We start from the raw sequence: 21,752 nt of genomic DNA, 5'->3' as shown, positions 1-21,752 counted from the left end.
GAGGACATGCCTGGCTGCAGCAGTGCTACCCCTGTACTGGCACCCCCCTCATCTGCCAACTTAGCAAACTTATTGGGGTGTTCCAGATCAGGACTAGCCTCACTGGCACTCTTCCCTCTACCCCGCTTCCTAACTGTCACCCAGCTTGCTACTTCACCGTCCTGCAGCTCCATCCCACCATCCCCCGCCTCATCTGTCCCATTGAACGTCTGCTCCGTGAGCAGAAGACTCCTCTCCATATTGTCTATGGATCTCAGTGTTGCCAGCTGCACATTTAGAGTCAGAATCTGGGTTTCCAAATGCACAACATGCTCACATCTCAACCATTCTTTATGTTCTTTAGCCCAAACAATTCTCTTCTGCTTGTTGCCTGTCCTTAGCAGAGGTTTACCATGAAGGTCTGTTGCACAAAGTCTCCTCTTAACAGTTGAAGTAGAGATGTGTCTGCTGCTAGAGCTCTGTGTGGCATTGACCTGGTCTCTAATCTGAGCTGTTGTTAACCTGCGATTTCTGAGGCTGGTGACTCGGATAAACTTATCTTCAGCAGCAGAGATGACTCTTGGTCTTCCTTTCCTGGGGCGGTCCTCATGTGAGCCAGTTTCTTTCTAGCGCTTGATGGTTTTTGCAACTTCACTTGGGGACGCTTTCAAAGTTTTCCCAATTTTTTGTACTGACTGTCCTTCATTTCTTAAAGTAATGATGACCACTCGTTTTTCTTTACTTAGCTGCTTTTTTCTTGCCATAATACAAATTCCAACAGTCTATTCAGTAGGACTATCGGCTGTGTATCCACCAGACTTCTGCACAACACAACTGATGGTCCCAACCCCATTTATAAGGCAAGAAATCCCACTTATTAAACCTGACAGGGCACACCTGTGAAGTGAAAATTATTCCCAGTGACTACCTCTTGAAGCTCATCAAGAGAATGCCAAGACTGTGCAAAGCAGTCATCAAAGCAAAAGGTGGCTACTTTGAAGAACCTAGAATATAAGACATACATTTAGTTGGTTCACACTTTCTTGTTAAGTATATAATTCCACATGTGTTAATTCATAGTTTTGATGCTCTCAGTGTGAATGTACAATTTTCATAGTCATGAAAATACAGAAAAATCTTTAAATGAGAAGGTGTGTCCAAACTTTTCCTCTACACTGTGTGTGTGTATATATATATATATATATATATATATATATATATATATATATATCTATAATATAACGCTGGGAGCGTCACTCTGTCTGAAGCCTTTATAGACTGCGCAGGCGCAAGCGCCGGCGCAGTCTGGCCCCCACAGAGTGACGCTCCCAGGAGATCGCGGTATGCGTAAGCACTGAACGCATACCGCGATCTCCACCGGAGAGTCAGGGACCGTGGACGCGCCAGGAGGGAGGGTAAGTATATTCACCTGTCCTCCGTTCCAGCGCTGCGTGCGGCTCCGTCTTCCGGCTCCTCTGCTGTGACAAAGTCCAGTCACAGGCAGAGGAGCCGGAGTGTGTGTTCAAGAAAATGGCGCCGGACTGCGCAGACGCCGATTCCTGCTGCCGGAATTGGTGCCTGCGCAGTCCGCGCTTTCCGGTGCCATTTTCTTGAACACACACTCCGGCTCCACTGCAGGTGTGTCTTCAAGAAAATGGTGCCGGAGAGCGCGGACTGCGCAGGCGCCGATTCCTGCTGCCTGCCTTGCGGTATCGGAATTCCGATACCGAGTTCCGATACTTTTGTGGTATCGGGAATCGGTATCGGATCCATATTAATGTGTAAAATAAAGAATTAAAATAAAAAATATTAACATACTCACCTCTCCGGAGGCCCCTGGACATCACCGCTGGTAACCGGCAGCCTTCTGTGCTTAAAATGCGCGCGTTTAGGGACTTCCATGACGTCACGGCTTCTGATTGGTCGCGTGCCGCTCATGTGACCGCCACGCAACCAATCACAAGCCACGACGTCATTCTCAGGCCCTAAACTCCTCATTCTAGGAATTTAGGACCTGAGAATGACGTCGCGGCTTCTGATTGGTCGCATGCCGCTCACGTGACCGCCACGCGACCAATCAGAAGCCGCGACGTCATTCTCAGGTCCTAAATTCCTAGAATGAGGAGTTTAGAGCCTGAGAATGACGTCGTGGCTTGTGATTGTTCGCGTGGCGGTCACATGAGCGGCACGCGACCAATCAGAAGCCGTGACGTCATGGAAGTCCCTAATTTTAAGCACAGAAGGCGACCGGTTACCAGCGGTAATGTCCAGGGGCCTCCGGAGAGGTAAGTATATCAATATTTTTTATTTTAATTCTTTATTTTACACATTAATATGGATCCCAGGGCCTGAAGGAGAGTATCCTCTCCTTCAGACCCTGGGAACCATCAGGATACCTTCCGATACTTGGTGTCCCATTGACTTGTATTGGTATCGGGTATCGGTATCGGCGATATCCGATACTTTTCGGGTATCGGCCGATACTATCCGATACCGATACATCGGACGGTATCGCTCAACACTAATTATGAACAAGTTTTGCACACTATATGATTCTTTTGAGACACCTATCCATTATTAAGCCACTAGTCTGAAACGGCTAAAAAAACACACACACATTAAGAATAAAGTGTTTCAACGAAAGAAAGAAATACACAGGGTTTTATTATCTTTATTGTACGCTGAAAAAATATTCCAAAAAACCCCAACAATATCCAATACCTGTCCGCCGTACAGTCATGTCCCACGCTGTAAATCCATCTCAAGTGGTTAAATACATTTACATCCGGGAGCGCTGATAATGCGGCCGCTCCTGGCTGTAAAAGACTGGGGAATGAATGAAATGAAGGTAACATAGCTTCTGTGACTAGCGGTGCCATCACCGAAGCTGCAACCCCTGGTGACATAAACTCATATAAACTGTAGCGTGGGAATTTTTCTGCATATTTTCTCATGCTACAGTTCATATGAGTTTATGCCACCAAGGGACGCAGCTTCGTTGACAGCACCGCTTGTCACCGAAGCTACTTTACCTTCATTTAATTCATTCCCCAGTGTTTTACAGCTGGGAGCGGCAGCTGTTATGGACCTGGTGGTTAAGAGCACCCGGCACGACCTGATAGTTAAACTCAACAGGACAAGCTCTGGGATGTGGGAACTCTGCTGACCGCAACCCCTAATCCTATCACAACAACTAGAAATAGCCGTGGAGCGTTCCTGACTCTCCCTAGACGCCTCTTCACAGCCTAAGAGCTAGCTAGCCCTAGAAATAGAAAATAAAGCCTACCTTGCCTCAGAGAAATTCCCCAAAGGAAAAGGCAGCCCCCCACATATATTGACTGTGAGTAAAGATGAAAGTCACAAACGCAGAAATGAAACAGGTTTCAGCAAAGGGAGGCCAGACTTACTAAACAGACAGAGGATAGGAAAGGTATCTTTGCGGTCAGCACAAAAAACTACAAAAGACCACGCAGAGTGTGCAAAAGACCTCTGCACCGACTAGCGGTGCGGAGATGCCACTCTGCATCCCAGAGCTTCCAGCTAGCAAGACAAAATCATGATAGCCAACTGGACAAGGAAACAATGAACAAATAATAACAAGCAGAAACTTAGCTTCTGCTGGAGTAGACAGGTCACCAGAAAGATCCAAGAGCGAACTGAACCAATGCAGGAACATTGGCAGCTGGCATGGAGTAACGATCTGAGTGGAGTTAAATAGAGCAGCCAACCAAAGGATAAACCACGTCATCTGTGTAAGGAACCTCAGAAGCAGCAGCTCCACTCACAGCCACCAGAGGGAGTCCATGGACAGAACTCGCCGAAGTACCACTCACGACCACAGGAGGGAGCTCGACAACAGAATTCACAACAGGCAGCATCAGTTGTAAATGAATGTAACCTCTTTAGATGGATTTACTGCGTGGGACATGACTGTACGGCGGACAGGTATGGGATATTGTTGCTTTTTTGGGGGGAATGTTTCTCAGAAGTAATTAAAAACCCTGTGTCTTTCTTTCTTTCATTAAAATACTTTATTCTTAATGTGTGTGAGTGTGTGTGTGTGTTTTAACCCTTTCAGACTAGTGGCTTAATAATGGATAGGTGTTTCATTGACACTTCTTCATTATTACCCAGGCTTAATGTCACCATACAATAGCAAGGTGACATTACCCCCTTGTTGCCCTATATCCCACTGCTGCAGCAGTGGGAAGAAAGAGGCTAAGTGCTGGAAAAGGTATATCTTATAGATGCGCCTTTTCTGGGGTGGCTTTAGGCAGATGTTTTAGCCGGGGGGCAATAACCATGGTCCCTCTCAAGGCTATCAATATCTGCCCTCAGTCAGTGGCTTTCCCTCTCTGGCGGAGAAAATTGCGCGGGAGCCCATGGCAGTTTTTTTGTGAATTAACCCTTTAATTTAACACCTAGAGCTCCCAAATTTTACACACAAACACTTCTAACATTATTAGTGAGGAAAATGTAAAAATTTAACGGATCTGAAATGGTTTACTGTATGTAAACCGTGTCTCATATCCTGTCGGGTTTGGGGGGACTTAGCAAAAGCCGGCAATTGAATTACCGGCTTTTATGCTATATAGCTCTATGTGAAATATATATATTTATACATATATATATGTGTATATATATATATATATATGTGTGTGTGTCAATGACATATATATATATATATATATATATATATATATATATATATATCTACCTATACTATGTGTAGACATTTATTTTATCTATTCTATTCTAACCTGTCAGTGTGATTTTACTGTACACCGTACTTAATTACTGGCTTTTCTAAAGGACACCGGTGCGTAAAAATCAGATTTTTTTGCTCGCACCCATTGACTTACATTGGTGAGTCTCCAAGAATTGCAGCAAATTGCAGCATGCTGCACTTTTTTTCTCAGTCCAATTTTTGCTCAGAAAAAATTTGCAAATGAGATGTCACCTATTGAATAACATTGGTCCGAGTGCAAACCGATTTTTTATTGGATTGCACTCGTCAGTTTTTCTCGCAAATGGGTATGAGGCCTAAGTATGGTGAACAGAAAGAGGAGAAGACAGCTGTCTGATGGCTTAAGAATCAAAATTACTGAACAATATAAAAAAATCTCAAGACTACAAGTCCATCTCCTGAGAAATGGATGTAAGTTGATATGTGATTAGTCTATAGGGGATATAACATTTTGGATATAAACAATTCCATTTATTGACATTAAAAAATAAAATAAATTAAATAAGTCTCCTTAGTCTTTTAGGATCAAATATCGTCTCCCACCAACTGCTCCACATTCTCTTTCTCTTTGTCACTCAATCTTTCAGGAAACAATCTGATGCACTAAATCTATATGCCCATCCTTCCTGTCTTGCTTTTCATTTCGAGTCACCAGAAAACTGATGAATGCAAGCTGCTGGTTGTGTGGTACAGACAATTGACCTTTTCATATTATATGTTACAAAGTTATTCTAATATTAATACTAAGTATTGTGTTGCAGATAATCTTAAGATTTAAGTTGCATAATTCAATTCCTAAAATAAAATAATTATCCAAACTGTTTATTTATATCTTACAAAGGATAAGCCAGAATCTACATTATACTTTCATGATAAAAACTTGGGCAAACTGGTGACCAATCTATTTGCTGCTGGAATGGAGACCACATCATCCACTTTGCGATGGGGCCTTTTGCTAATGATGAAATATCCTGAAATCCAAAGTACGTAAGTAATAACAAATAGTAACTGAACAATGAACTGAAACAGATATGAACATAGATTTCTGAACTGCATCAATGTAATAATTTATGGTACCGCAATGGGCACTAAATCTACCTCAGTTTATTAATTTCATTGCATTACCTGAATGAAATTGTAAGTACTGTGCATGTGTCATGAAGAGGACATGGTCATGATACCTGGTGATTATGATCCAGAGGTATAGTATCTGTAGAGTGGTGCCACTGCCTTTTAGCTCAAGATATGAAAGTGAATAGTGCCAAATGTTCATTTGATATAATACATATTTTAAAAATTAAACCATGATTAGTGTATGTACACCATATATTTGGAGAATAATAGTAGTATCTTTAAATATTTTGGAAATTAAAGTAAAATTTCAATATTCAAGACAGAAAGGAAAGGTTTGTTGATGTTGTCAGCGTCTGCGGATAAATGATTAGACGTATATCCCAGAATATCAAACCAAATTGTCCTTTAGTCCTTTATTCTACACATTTCAAAGTACAAAATACTTCTTCATCAGGAAGGACCACAAGAAAAACAAAGGTAGCAAGGGTAATGATTAAATAGCGTAGTGAAATCCTTACACTATTTAAATGTTACCCTTGCTGCCTTTGTTATACTTGTGGTTAGAGTTGAGCGACTTTTACTTTTTTAGGATCGAGTCGGGTTTCGTGAAACCCGACTTTCTCAAAAGTCGGGGGTCGACTGAAACACGAAACCCAATGCAAGTCAATGGGGAATCAAAGTCGGCAGTGAGTGGAGGACAGGAAAACCCCTACAGTGCCCATTTTAATGCCAAAAACATCAATTCTTATTACTTAAGCTTGTCAATCTTAATTAACTTTATAATAATAGTTAGGCATTGAAAACTGGGGGTCATTTGGCTAAAGTTGGGGGGGGGTTGGGCTGGCTCAAATAAGTAAGTAGGCCAAATGCAGTTCAAAATATATGAGGAGCACACGGGTGGCATAGCTTTTTTCAGCGGAGGACAACTGTTATGAGAGGCTCACACAGTTACTAGGCCCAAGTAAGTAAGCAGGCTAAATGCAGTTCAAAATTGGTAAGAGGAGTACACAGGCGGCATAGCTTTTTTCATGGGAGGAGGACAACTGTTATGAGAGGCTCACACAGTTACTAGGCCCAAGTAAGTAAGTAGGCTAAATGCAGTTCAAAATTGGTAAGAGGAGTATACAGGCGGCATAGCTTTGTTCAGCGGAGGAGGACAACTGTTATGAGAGGCTCACACAGTTACTAGGCCCAAGTAAGTAAGTAGGCTAAATACAGTTCAAAATTGGTAAGAGGAGTACACAGGCGGCATAGCTTTGTTCAGCAGAAGAGGACAACTGTTATGAGAGGCTCACACAGACTTAGTAGGTCTAAAATAAAAAAGTAGGCTAAATGCAGTTCAAAATTGGTAACAGGAGTACACTGGCGGCATTGCTTTGTTCAGTCAAGGGCAACTGTAATAAGTGGCTCAGACAGACTCATACCTCCCAACTTTTGAAGCTGGGAATGAGGGACAAATTTTGCGGTGCGAAACGCGCGCCGCGGCAAATTTTCGGCCACACCTCTGACCACACCCATTTACTAGCCACACCCATATTCACGACCCAACCACACCCATTTAGCACTGCTGATCACACTGCTCATAAAGAATAATTATAAACAAAAAAATATGGCCACAGTGCTCCATACTGTATAATGGCCACACATGATGCTCAATACTGTATAATGACCGCATATGATGCTCCATACTGTATAATAGCCGCACATGATGCTCCATACTGTATAATAGCCGCATATGATGCTCCATACTGTATAATGGCCGCACATGATGCTCCATACTGTATAATGGCCACACATGATGCTCCATACTGTATAATGGCCGCACATGATGCTCCATACTGTATAATAGCCGCACATGATGCTCCAAACTGTATAATAGCCGCACATGCTGCTCCATACTGTATAATGGCCGCACATGATGCTCCATACTGTACAATGACCGCACATGATGCTCCATACTGTATAATGGCCCCACATGATGCTCAATACTGTATAATGGCCACACATGATGCTCTATACTGTATAATGATCGCACGTGATGCTCTATACTGTATAATGGTAACACATGATGCTCCATACTGTATAATGGCCACACATGGTGCTCCATACTGTATAATGGCCGCACATGATGCTCCATACTGTATAATGGCCGCACGTGATGCTCCATACTGTATAATGGCCGCCCATGATGCTCCATACTGTATAATGAACGCACGTGATGCTCCATACTGTATAATGGCCACACGTTATGCTCCATACTGTATAATGGCCACACGTGATGCTCCATACTGTATAATGGCCGCACATGATGCTCCATACTGTATAATGGCCACACATGATGCTCCATACTGTATAATAGCCGCACGTGATGCTCCATACTGTATAATGGCCGCACATGATGCTCCATACTGTATAATGAACGCACGTGATGCTCCATACTGTATAATGGCCACACGTTATGCTCCATACTGTATAATGGCCACACGTGATGCTCCATACTGTATAATGGCCGCACATGATGCTCCATACTGTATAATGGCCACACATGATGCTCCATACTGTATAATAGCCGCACGTGATGCTCCATACTGTATAATGGCCGCACATGATGCTCCATACTGTATAATGAACGCACGTGATGCTCCATACTGTATAATGGCCACACGTTATGCTCCATACTGTATAATGGCCACACGTGATGCTCCATACTGTATAATGGCCGCACATGATGCTCCATACTGTATAATGGCCACACATGATGCTCCATACTGTATAATAGCCGCACGTGATGCTCCATACTGTATAATGGCCGCACATGATGCTCCATACTGTATAATGAACGCACGTGATGCTCCATACTGTATAATGGCCACACGTTATGCTCCATACTGTATAATGGCCACACGTGATGCTCCATACTGTATAATGGCTGCACATGATGCTCCATACTGTATAATGGCCGCACATGATGCTCCATACTGTATAGTGACTGCACATGATGCTCCATACTGTATAATGGCCGCACATGATGCTCCATACTGTATAATGGCCGCACATGATGCTCCATACTGTATAATGGCCGCACATGATGCTCCATACTGTATAATGACCGCACGTGATGCTCCATACTCTATAATGACCCCACATGATGCTCTATACTGTATAATGGTCACACATGATGCTCCATACTGTATAATGGCCACACGTGATGCTCCATACTGTATAATGGCCGCACGTGATGCTCCATACTGTATAATGACCACACGTGATGCTCCATACTGTATAATGGCCGCACGTGATGATCCATACTGTATAATGGCCGCACGTGATGCTCCATACTGTATAATGGCCGTACTTGATGCTCCATACTGTATAATGGCCGCATATGATGCTCCATACTGTATAGTGACCACACATGATGCTCCATACTGTATAATGACCGCACATGATGCTCCATACTGTATAATTGCCGCACATGGTGCTCAATACTGTATAATGACCGCACATGATGCTCAATACTGTATAATGGCCGCACATGATGCTCCATACTGTATATTGGCCGCAAATGATGCTTCTTACTGTAGAATGACCCCACATGATGCTCCATACTGTATAATGGCTGTACATGATGCTCCATACTGTATAATGGCCCCACATGATGCTCCATACTGTATAATGGCCACACAGTGCTCCATACTGTATAATGACTGCACATGATGCTCCATACTGTATATTGGCTGCACATGATGCTCCATACTGTATAATGGCCCCACATGATGCTCCATACTGTATAATGGCCCCACATTATGCTCCATACTGTATAATGGCCGCACATGATGCTCCATACTGTATAATGGCCCCACATGATGCTCCATACTGTATATTGGCCACACAGTGCTCCATACTGTATAATGACCCCACATGATGCTCCATACTGTATAATGGCCCCACATGATGCTCCATACTGTATATTGGCTGCACATGATGCTCCATACTGTATATTGGCCGCACATGATGCTGCATACTGTATAATGGCCGCACATGATGCTCCATACTGTATAATGGCCGCACATGATGCTCAATACTGTATAATGGCCGCACATGATGCTCAATACTGTATAATGGCAGCATATGATGCTCCATACTGTATAATAGCCACACATGAAGCTCCATACTGTATAATGGCCGCACATGTTGCTCCATACTGTATAATAGCCACACATTACGCTCCATACTGTATAATGGCCGCATATGATGCTCCATACTGTATAATAGCCACACATGACGCTCCATACTGTATAATGGCCGCACATGACGCTCCATACTGTATAATGACCGCACATGATGCTTCATACTGTATAATGACCGCATATGATGCTCCATACTGTATAATGACCACACATGATGCTCCATACTGTATAATGACCCCACATGATGCTCCATTCTGTATAATGACCGCACATGATGCTTCATACTGTATAATGACCGCATATGATGCTCCATACTGTATAATGGCCACACATGATGCTCCATACTGTATAATGGCCACACATGATGCTCCATACTGTATAATGACCGCACATGATGCTCCATACTGTATAATGACCGCACATGATGCTTCATACTGTATAATAGCCACACATGATGCTCCATACTGTATAATGGCCGCACATGATGCTCCATACTGTATAATAGCTGCACATGATGCTCCATACTGTATAATGACCACACATGATGCTCCATACTGTATAATGACCGCACATGATGCTCCATACTGTATAATGACCACACATGATGCTCCATACTGTATAATGACCACACATGATGCTCCATACTGTATAATGGCCACACATGATGCTCCATACTGTATAATGACCGCACATAATGCTCCATACTGTATGATGACCCCGCATGATGTTCCATACTGTATAATGACCACACATGATGCTCCATAATATATAATAGCCACACATGATGCTCCATGCTGTATAATTACTGCACATGATGCTCCATACTGTATAATGACTGCACATGATGCTCCATACTGTATAATGACCCCACATGATGCTCCATACTATATAATGGCCGCACATGATGCTCCATACTGTATAATGACTGCACATGATGCTCCATACTGTATATTGGCAGCACATGATACTTCGTACCGTATAATGGCCACACATAGCTACTCCTACACACGCGGCTGCGCTCTGTAAACTTTGCACACACGGCTCCGCTCCGTACACACGGTTCCACTCCATACATCTCATACACACACGGCTCCGCTCTGTACACCTCGTACACATTCAGCTCTGCTCCATACACCTCGTACACATTCAGCTCCGCTCCATACACCTCATACACACACGGCTCCTTTCCATACCTCTCGTACACACGGCACTACTCCGTACACCTCGTACACACACCGCACTGCTCCATACACATTACACACGCTACTCCGCTCTGTTTACCTTGTACACGCATGGCTCTGCTCCACACACGTGGCTCTGCTCTGTACACCTCGTACACACGTGGCTCCGCTCCGTACACCTCGTACACACGTGGCTCCACTCCCTACACCTTTCACACTCTGCTCTGATCCGCACACCTCTTACACACACGACTCCGCTCCGTACACCTGTCACATGCTGCTCCGCTCCGTACACCTTGTACACACGCGGCTGTGCTCCGTACACCTCGTACACACGGCTCCGTACACCTCTTACACACGACTCCGCTCCGTACACCTTTCACATGCTGCTCTGCTCCGTACACCTCGTACACACGCAGCTGCGCTCCGTACACCTCGTACACACGGCTCCGTACACCTTTCACATGCTGCTCCGCTCCGTACACCTCGTACACATGCGGCTGTGCTCCGTACACCTCATACACACAACTCCGCTCCGTACACCTTTCACATGCTGCTCCGCTCCGTACACCTCGTACACACAACTCCGCTCCGTACACCTTTCACATGCTGCTCCGCTCCGTACACCTCGTACACATGCGGCTGTGCTCCGTACACCTCGTACACACAACTCTGCTCCATACACCTTTCACATGCTGCTCCGCTCCGTACACCTCGTACACACGCGGCTGTGCTCCGTACACCTCGTACACGTGGCTCCGTACACCTCTTAGGGTACGTTCACATTTGCGGTTTGCGCCGCAGCGTCGCCGCCGCAACAAAACGCATGCGTCGTGCGGCCCTATCTTTAACATTGGCGCCGCATGGGGCCGCATGTGCATGCGTTGTGTTGCGTTTTACGCCGCATGCGGCGTTAGGGCGCACCTGTCTGGGCGCGGCAAACGCAACATGTTGGATTTTTTGTGCGGCGCCGACCTTTTAAAAAACGCATGCGTCGTGCGGCCCTATCTTTAACATAGGCGCCGCATGGGGCCGCATGTGCATGCGTTTTGCTGCGTTTTTGTTTGCGTTGTGCGTTGCGGCGACGACGCTGCGGCGCACAACGCAAATGTGAACGTAGACTTACACACGACTCCGCTCCGTACACCTTTGACATGCTGCTCTGCTCCGTACACCTTTCACATGCTGCTCCGCTCCGTACACCTTTCACATTCTGCTCTGATCCGCAAACCTCGTAGACACGCGGCTGCGCTCCGTACACCTCGTACACACGCGGCTGCGCTCCGTAGACCTCGTACACATGCGGCTGCGCTCCGTACACCTCGTACACACGCGGCTGCGCTCTGTACACCTCGTATACACGCGGCTGCGCTCCGTACACCTCGTACACACGCGGCTGCGCTCCGTACACCTCGTACACACGCGGCTGCGCTCCGTACACCTCGTACACACTCGGCTGCGCTCCGTACACCTCGTACACACGCGGCTGAGCTCCGTACACCTCGTACACACAGCTCCGCTCCGTACACCTCATACACACGCGGCTGCGCTCCGTACACCTCGTACACACTCGGCTGAGCTCCGTACACCTCGTACACACGCGGCTGCGCTCCGTACAGCTCGTACACACGCGGCTGCGCTCCGTACACCTTGTACACACGCGGCTGCGTTCTGTACACCTCGTACACATGCGGCTGCGCTCCATACACCTTTCACACTCTGCTCTGATCCGCACACCTCGTACACACGCGGCTGCGCTCCGCACACCTCGTACACACACGGCTGCGCTCCGTACACCTCGTACACACTTGGCTGCACTCCGTACACCTCGTACACACGCGGCTGCGCTCCGTACACCTCGTACACAAGGCACCTCGTATACATTCAGCTCTGCTCCATACACCTCGTACACATTCAGCTCCGCTCCATACACCTCATACACACACGGCTCCTCTTCATACATCTCGTACACAAGGCACTACTCCGTACACCTCGTACACACACCGCTCTGCTCCATACACATTACACACGCTGCTCCGCTCTGTATACCTTGTACACGCATGGCTCTGCTCCACACACGTGGCTCTGCTCTGTACACCTCGTACACACGTGGCTCCGCTCCGTACACCTCGTACACACGTGGCTCCACTCCCTACACCTTTCACACTCTGCTCTGATCCGCACACCTCTTACACACACGACTCCGCTCCGTACACCTGTCACATGCTGCTCCGCTCCGTACACCTCGTACACACGCGGCAGTGCTCCGTACACCTCGTACACACGGCTCCGTACACCTCTTACACACGACTCCGCTCCGCACACCTTTTACATGCTGCTCTGCTCCGTACACCTCGTACACACGCGGCTGCGCTCCGTACACCTCGTACACACGGCTCCGTACACCTTTCACATGCTGCTCCGCTCCGTACACCTTTCACACTCTGCTCTGATCCGCAGACCTCGTACACACGCGGCTGCGCTCCGTACACCTCGTACACACGCGGCTGCGCTCCGTACACCTCGTACACACGCGGCTGCGCTCCGTAGACCTCGTACACACGCGGCTGCGCTTCGTACACCTCGTACACACGCGGCTGCGCTCCGTAGACCTCGTACACACGCGGCTGCGCTTCGTACACCTCGTACACACGCGGCTGCGCTCCGTACACCTCGTACACACGCGGCTGCGCTCCGTACACCTCGTACACACGCGGCTGCGCTCCGTACACCTCGTACACACGCGGCTGCGCTCCGTACACCTCGTACACACGCGGCTGCGCTCCGTACACCTCGTACACACGCGGCTGTGCTCTGTACACCTCGTACACATGCGGCTGCGCTCCATACACCTCGTACACACGTGGCTCTGCTTCATACACATTTCACACTCTGCTCTGATCCGCACACCTCGTACACACGCGGCTGCGCTCCGCACACCTCGTACACACGCGGCTGCGCTCTGTACACCTCGTACACACGCGGCTGCGCTCCGTACACCTCGTACACACTCGGCGGCACTCCGTACACCTCGTACACACGCGGCTGCGCTCCGTACACCTCGTACACACGCGGCTGCGCTCCGTACACCTCGTACACATGCAGCTGCTCTCCGTACACCCCGAACACACGCGGCTGCGCTCTGTACACCTCGTATACACGTGGCTGCGCTCCGTACACCTCGTACACACGCGGCTGCGCTCCGTACACCTCGTACACACGCGGCTGCGCTCCGTACACCTCGTACACACTCGGCTGCGCTCCGTACACCTCATACACACGCGGCTGAGCTCCGTACACCTCGTACACACAGCTCCGCTCCGTACACCTCATACACACGCGGCTGCGCTCCGTACACCTCGTCCACACGCGGCTGCGCTCCTTACACCTCGTACACATGCGGCTGCGCTCCGTACACCTTGTACACACGCGGCTGCGCTCTGTACACCTCGTACACATGCGGCTGCGCTCCATACACCTTTCACACTCTGCTCTGATCCGCACACCTCGTACACACGCGGCTGCGCTCCGCACACCTCGTACACACGCGGCTGCGCTCCGTACACCTCGTACACACTCGGCTGCACTCCGTACACCTCGTACACACGCAGCTGCGCTCCGTACACCTCGTACACATGCAGCTGCGCTCCGTACACCCCTAACACACGCGGCTGCGCTCTGTACACCTCGTATACACGCGGCTGCGCTCCGTACACCTCGTAGACACGCGGCTGCGCTCCGTACACCTCGTACACACGCGGCTGCGCTCCGTACACCTCGTACACACTCGGCTGCGCTCCGTACACCTCGTACACACGCGGCTGAGCTCCGTACACCTCGTACACACGGCTCCGCTCCTTACACCTCATACACACGCGGCTGCGCTCCGTACACCTCGTACACACTCGGCTGAGCACCGTACACCTCGTACACACGTGGCTGCGCTCTGTACACCTCGTATACACGCGGCTGCGTTCCGTACACCTCGTACACACGCGGCTGCGCTCCGTACACCTCGTACACACGCGGCTGCGCTCCGTACACCTCGTACACACTCGGCTGCGCTCCGTACACCTCGTACACACGCGGCTGAGCTCCGTACACCTCGTACACACGGCTCCGCTCTGTACACCTCATACACACACGGCTGCGCTCCGTACACCTCGTACACACTCGGCTGAGCTCCGTACACCTCGTACACACGCGGCTGCGCTCTGTACACCTCGTACACACGCGGCTGCGCTCCGTACACCTCGTACACATGCAGCTGCGCTCCGTACACCCCGAACACACGCGGCTGCGCTCTGTACACCTCGTATACACGCGGCTGCGCTCCGTACACCTCGTACACACGCAGCTGCGCTCCGTACCCCTCGTACACACGCGGCTGCGCTCCGTACCCCTCGTACACACGCGGCTGCGCTCCGTACCCCTCGTACACACGCGGCTGCGCTCCGTACACCTCGTACACACGCGGCTGCGCTCCGTACACCTCGTACACACTCGGCTGCGCTCCGTACACCTCGTACACACGCGGCTGCGCTCCGTACACCTCGTACACATGGTTCCGTACACCTCGTACACATGGCTCCGCTCCGTACACCTTTCACATGCTGCTCCCCTCCGTACACCTCGTACACACGCGGCTGCGCTCCTTACATCTCATGCACACGGCTCCGTACACCTCTTACACACACGGCTCCGCTCCGTACACCTTTCACACGCTGCTCTGATCCATACACCTCGTACACACACGGCTCTGCTACATCCACACTGTAAACACCTCCTGACCTCACAACACACACATACACTTGACTTACCCTCCTCCGGTGCCCATGGCAACCAGCAGAGTCCTGTACAAGGATGTCCTCCCGATCATGTGACCCCTGACTCCTCCCATCCTGTGACCTCATCACAGGTCCTGTGCGCACAGAGCAGCCATCATGTGGTTTGCTGCTGTGCGGGCCGGGTGCAGGGACTCAGGGAGCTGACCTGGTAATATCACATACCTCCCAACCAGTGCGGGACAGTTAATGTCCCGCCTGGGATCGCGGGGCTGACTGTCAAAATCAGGACAGTCCTGCTGGATCCGGGACGGTTGGGAGGTATGCAGGCTTAGTAGGCCTAAGATAAAAAAGTAGGCTAAATGCAGTTCAAAATAGGTAATAGGAGTACACAGGCGGCATAGCTTTGTTCAGTGGAGGACAACTGTAATAAGTGGCTGACACAGTTAGTAGGCCAAAATAATAAAGTGGGCTAAATGTCAGCCAAAAAAAGATCATAAATAAACTGGTGGCATAGCTAGGTACTTGGGTGGGCTCCTCTGCTGAGTAGCAGACAGTGGAAGTTGGTGCAAAATATTAACTGGTCTAAATGGAGGCCAGGGCCCCTGTATATTTTTACCATCATCTATCATTTCAACAAATTTCTATTGGCAGTGTCATTGAAGGATTTAACAGCACAGACTACACAGTGGTGGAGCAGGGAGAGGTAAGTTTTGCAAGTGGTAGAGCACTGTTCGAGCTGAGGGGGAACACTCTCTCGTGGGAGGCGATACTGGCACAGAAATCCCTCATATTACGACGGTGTGTCTGGTGTTGGTTGTGCACCACCACCACCAGAGACACTTCATTGTACTATGAGGGACCCTGTGCCAGTGCCGTCGCCCAAGAGTGGGCACACCCACCTGTCCAGGCAAATGGCACTTGCACGGGTGCTTGCACCAAGTTGTGACCATGGCCCTGTTGGGGGAGTCAGCCCATTTAGAGACGTATAAAAATGGCCTATGGTGGACATTCAGAAGCTGCAGATGGAGGAATTGGAGCAGTCAGTAAGAGGAGGCCAAAAGCAAGACATTTTTCAGGCAAGCTACGTATCAGCAGGGAAAGGTGGGGCAAAATAATTTGAAACCCATGATTGCTTCATTTTAATGAAGGTTAGATCATCAACATTTCGAGTAGCCAGACTTGTCCTTTTTTTGGTCAGTATTGAACCAGCAGCACTGAAGACTCTTTCTGATTGCACACTAGCAGCAGGGCAAGCAAGCTCCTGTAATGCATATTCTGCCAATTCAGGCCAGGTGTCTATTTTAGATGCCCAGTAATCAAAGGGGAATGACCTGTGAGGGAGAACATCGATAAGGGAGGAAAAATGGTTGGTAACCATACTGGACAAATGCTGTCTCTTGTCACTTTGAATTGATGCAGCAGTACCTGTAGTGTCTGCGGCCATTGAGAAATCACTCCACAACCTGGTCATAAAACCCCTCTGTCCAACGCCACTTCTGATTTGTGCACATCTAACACCTCTGCCATGTTGCCCCCTACAGCTCGTGTGAGAACTATCACCGCCTCTGTGTGCTGGGAATGCCTGAACCAAACGGTCTACAAGAGTTGCTTGGTTGGTAGCCAATATTTGCTCCAGGTTCTCATGTGGCATGATATTTTGTAATTTTCCTTTGTATCGTGGATCCAGGAGGCAGGCCAACCAGTTATCGTCATCGGTCATCATTTTGATAATGCGCGGGTCCCTTTTTAGGATATACAAGGCATACTCTGCCATGTGGGCCAATGTTCCAGGTGTCCATTCACTGCTTGTGCTGGGTTGAGGAGCACTTTCTTGCAATTCAACATCACTTGTTGCCTGCAAAAACCCTGTACCTGACCTTGCAACGCCACCAGTTTCTATTGCCCCCTGAGAAGCATCCTCCTCCCATAAATAATCATCCCCATCATCCTCCTTCTCCTCCTCTTCATCCACCACCTCGTCCAGGAGAGTTCCCTGACCAGACAATGGCTGACTGTCATCAAGGCTTCCCTCCTCCTCGGCTGCAGACGCCTGCTCCTTGATGTGCATCAAACTTTGCATCAGCAGACACATTAGTGGGATGGTCATGCTTATGATGGCGTCGTCTGCACTTAACAGCCGTGTGCATTCCTCAAAACACTGAAGGACTTGACAGAGGTCTTGGAGCTTCGACCACTGCATACCAGACAACTGCATGTCTGCCATCCAACTGCTTGCACATGTATGTGTATCCTCCCACAAATAAATGACAGCACGCCTCTGTTCGCACAACCTCTGAAGCATGTGCAGTGTGGAGTTCCACCTTGTTGCAACTTCTATTATTAGGCAGTGTGTTGTGAATTCTGTGGCTGAATTCACTCCTGTGGTCACAAGTGGTACTGCAGCTTCTGAGCTTCCTCCCTCAGGTGTTCTGGTGAGCTCGTTAACTGCTTCATTACTTAACTCCGCCTGATGCTGCTATCCTTGCTCCTTGTCAATGTTTCAGTGTTGGATCTGAGCTTCTCCTGATTGTTCCTGTGACCTGCTGCTCTGTACAGCTAAGTGCTTTTTGCTTTTTTGTTGCTTTTTTTCTGTCCAGCTTGTCTTTTGTTTTGCTGGAAGCTCTGAGACGCAGAGGGTGTACCGCCGTGCTGTTAGTTCGGCACGGTGGGTTTTTTTTGCCCCCTTTGCGTGGTTTTGCTTTAGGGTTTTTTGTAGACTGCAAAGTTCGCTTTACTGTCCTCGCTCTGTCCTAGAATATCGGGCCCCACTTTGCTGAATCTATTTCATCCCTACGTTTTGTCTTTTCATCTTACTCACAGTCATTATATGTGGGGGGCTGCCTTTTCCTTTGGGGAATTTCTCTGGGGCAAGTCAGGCCTATTTTTCTATCTTCAGGCTAGCTAGTTTCTTAGGCTGTGCCGAGTTGCCTAGGTAGTTGTTAGGCGCAATCCACAGCCGCTTTTAGTTGTGTTTAGGATAGGATCAGGTGTGCAGTCTACAGAGTTTCCACGTCTCAGAGCTCGTTCTTGTATTTTTGGGTATTTGTCAGATCACTGTGTGCGCTCTGATCGCTAAGCACACTGTGTTTCTGGATTGCCTTCATAACACCTGTCATTAGCAAACATAACAGTACAAGGAGCCCAAACTAATGATTCTCAATAGAGGGAAAGAAAAAGTTCTGACATCATTTTTTTTTTTTTTCTGCTCTGTGTTCACTTTTTTTTTTTCCCCTAGACATTTGGGTGATTCTGGACACAGGTGTGGACATGGATATTCAGGGTCTGTGCTCTTCAATGGATAATCTCGTTATAAATGTACAAAAAATTCAAGATACTATTGATCAGAAATCTATGTTAGAACCAAGAATTCCTATTCCTGATTTGTTTTTTGGAGATAGAACTAAGTTTCCAAGTTTCAAAAATAATTGTAAGCTATTTCTGGCCTTGAAACCTCATTCTTCTGGTAATCCTATTCAACAGGTTTTGATTATTATTTCTTTTTTGCGCGGCGACCCTCAAGACTGGGCATTTTCTCTTGCGCCAGGAGACCCTGCATTGAGTAGTGTCGATGCGTTTTTCCTGGCGCTCGGATTGCTGTACGATGAGCCTAATTCAGTGGATCAGGCTGAGAAAAATTTGCTGGCTTTGTGCCAGGGTCAGGATGATATAGAAGTATATTGTCAGAAATTTAGGAAATGGTCAGTACTCACTCAGTGGAATGAATCTGCGCTGGCAGCTTTGTTCAGAAAGGGTCTCTCTGAGGCTCTTAAGGATGTCATGGTGGGATTTCCTATGCCTGCTGGTTTGAATGAGTCTTTGTCTTTGGCCATTCAGATCGGTCGACGCTTGCGCGAGCGTAAATCTGTGCACCATTTGGCGGTACTGCCTGAGGTTAAACCTGAGCCAATGCAGTGCGATAGGACTATGACTAGAGTTGAACGGCAGGAATACAGACGTCTGAATGGTCTGTGTTTCTACTGTGGTGATTCCACTCATGCTATTTCTGATTGTCCTAAGCGCACTAAGCGGTCCGCTAGGTCTGCCGTCATTGGTACTGTACAGTCCAAATTCCTTCTGTCCATTACCTTGATATGCTCTTTGTCGTCGTTTTTTTGTCATGGCGTTTGTGGATTCGGGCGCTGCTCTGAATCTGATGGATTTGGATTATGGTAAACGTTGTGGGTTTTTCTTGGAGCCTTTGCGGTGTCCTATTCCATTGAGAGGAATTGATGCTACACCTTTGGCCAAGAATAAACCTCAATACTGGGCCCAGCTGACCATGTGCATGGCTCCTGCACATCAGGAAGTTATTCGCTTTCTGGTGTTGCATAATCTGCATGATGTGGTCGTGTTGGGGTTGCCATGGCTACAAACCCATAATCCAGTATTGGATTGGAATTCCATGTCGGTATCCAGCTGGGGTTGTCAGGGGGTACATGGTGATGTTCCATTTTTGTCGATTTCGTCATCCACCCCTTCTGAGGTCCCAGAGTTCTTGTCTGATTATCAGGATGTATTTGAAGAGCCCAAGTCCGATGCTCTACCTCCGCATAGGGATTGTGATTGTGCTATCAATTTGATTCCTGGTAGTAAATTCCCTAAAGGTCGATTATTTAATTTATCCATGCCCGAACACGCCGCTATGCGCAGTTATGTGAAGGAATCCCTGGAGAAGGGACATATTCGCCCATCGTCATCACCACTGGGAGCAGGGTTCTTCTTTGTAGCCAAGAAGGATGGTTCGCTGAGACCGTGTATTGATTACCGCCTTCTTAATAAGATCACTGTTAAATTTCAGTATCCCTTGCCATTGTTATCTGACTTGTTTGCTCGGATTAAGGGGGCTAGTTGGTTCACTAAGATAGATCTTCGTGGTGCGTATAATCTGGTGAGAATCAGGCAAGGAGATGAATGGAAAACTGCATTCAATACGCCCGAGGGTCATTTTGAGTATCTAGTGATGCCGTTCGGACTTGCCAATGCTCCATCTGTGTTTCAGTCTTTTATGCATGACATCTTCCGTGAGTATCTGGATAAATTCCTGATTGTTTACTTGGATGACATTTTGATCTTCTCAGATGATTGGGAGTCTCATGTGAAGCAGGTCAGAATGGTTTTTCAGGTCCTGCGTGCTAACTCTTTGTTTGTGAAGGGATCAAAGTGTCTCTTCGGTGTGCAGAAAGTTTCATTTTTGGGGTTCATCTTTACCCCTTCTACTATCGAGATGGATCCAGTTAAGGTCCAAGCCATCCAGGATTGGATTCAGCCGACATCTCTGAAAAGTCTGCAAAAGTTCCTGGGCTTGGCTAATTTTTATCGTCGCTTCATCTGTAATTTTTCTAGCATTGCCAAACCATTGACCGATTTGACCAAGAAGGGTGTTGATTTGGTTAATTGGTCTTCTGCTGCTGTGGAAGCTTTTCAGGAGTTGAAGCGTCGTTTTTGTTCTGCCCCTGTGTTGTGTCAGCCAGATGTTTCTCTTCCGTTCCAGGTCGAGGTTGATGCTTCTGAGATTGGAGCAGGGGCGGTTTTGTCACAGAGAGGTTCTGATTGCTCAGTGATGAAACCATGTGCTTTCTTTTCCAGGAAGTTTTCGCCCGCTGAGCGTAATTATGATGTGGGCAATCGAGAGTTGCTGGCCATGAAGTGGGCATTCGAGGAGTGACGTCATTGGCTTGAAGGAGCTAAGCATCGCGTGGTGGTATTGACTGATCATAAGAACTTGACTTATCTCGAGTCTGCCAAGCGCTTGAATCCTAGACAGGCCCGTTGGTCGTTATTTGTTGCCCGCTTC

The 21,752-nt window shown here is 48.0% G+C and overlaps 1 protein-coding gene across 1 annotated transcript in view; it reads left to right on the top strand.

Moving 5' to 3' along the window:
- The window catches only part of LOC138638740 (cytochrome P450 2B4-like), a 421,931-nt gene that overhangs the window by 305,658 nt on the left and 94,521 nt on the right, over positions 1–21,752 (top strand). Inside the window, exon 10 of the mRNA XM_069728285.1 lies at positions 5,568–5,709. Within this exon, the coding sequence (XP_069584386.1) occupies positions 5,568–5,709 (142 nt within the window). The remainder of the gene's footprint in view (positions 1–5,567; positions 5,710–21,752) is intronic.

Source organism: Ranitomeya imitator, chromosome 5 (genome assembly GCF_032444005.1).
Source record: "Ranitomeya imitator isolate aRanImi1 chromosome 5, aRanImi1.pri, whole genome shotgun sequence".
Classification (NCBI taxonomy): domain Eukaryota; kingdom Metazoa; phylum Chordata; class Amphibia; order Anura; family Dendrobatidae; genus Ranitomeya; species Ranitomeya imitator.
Note: the sequence above shows the minus strand (reverse complement) of the source record. Positions and strands in the feature narration are given on the sequence as shown.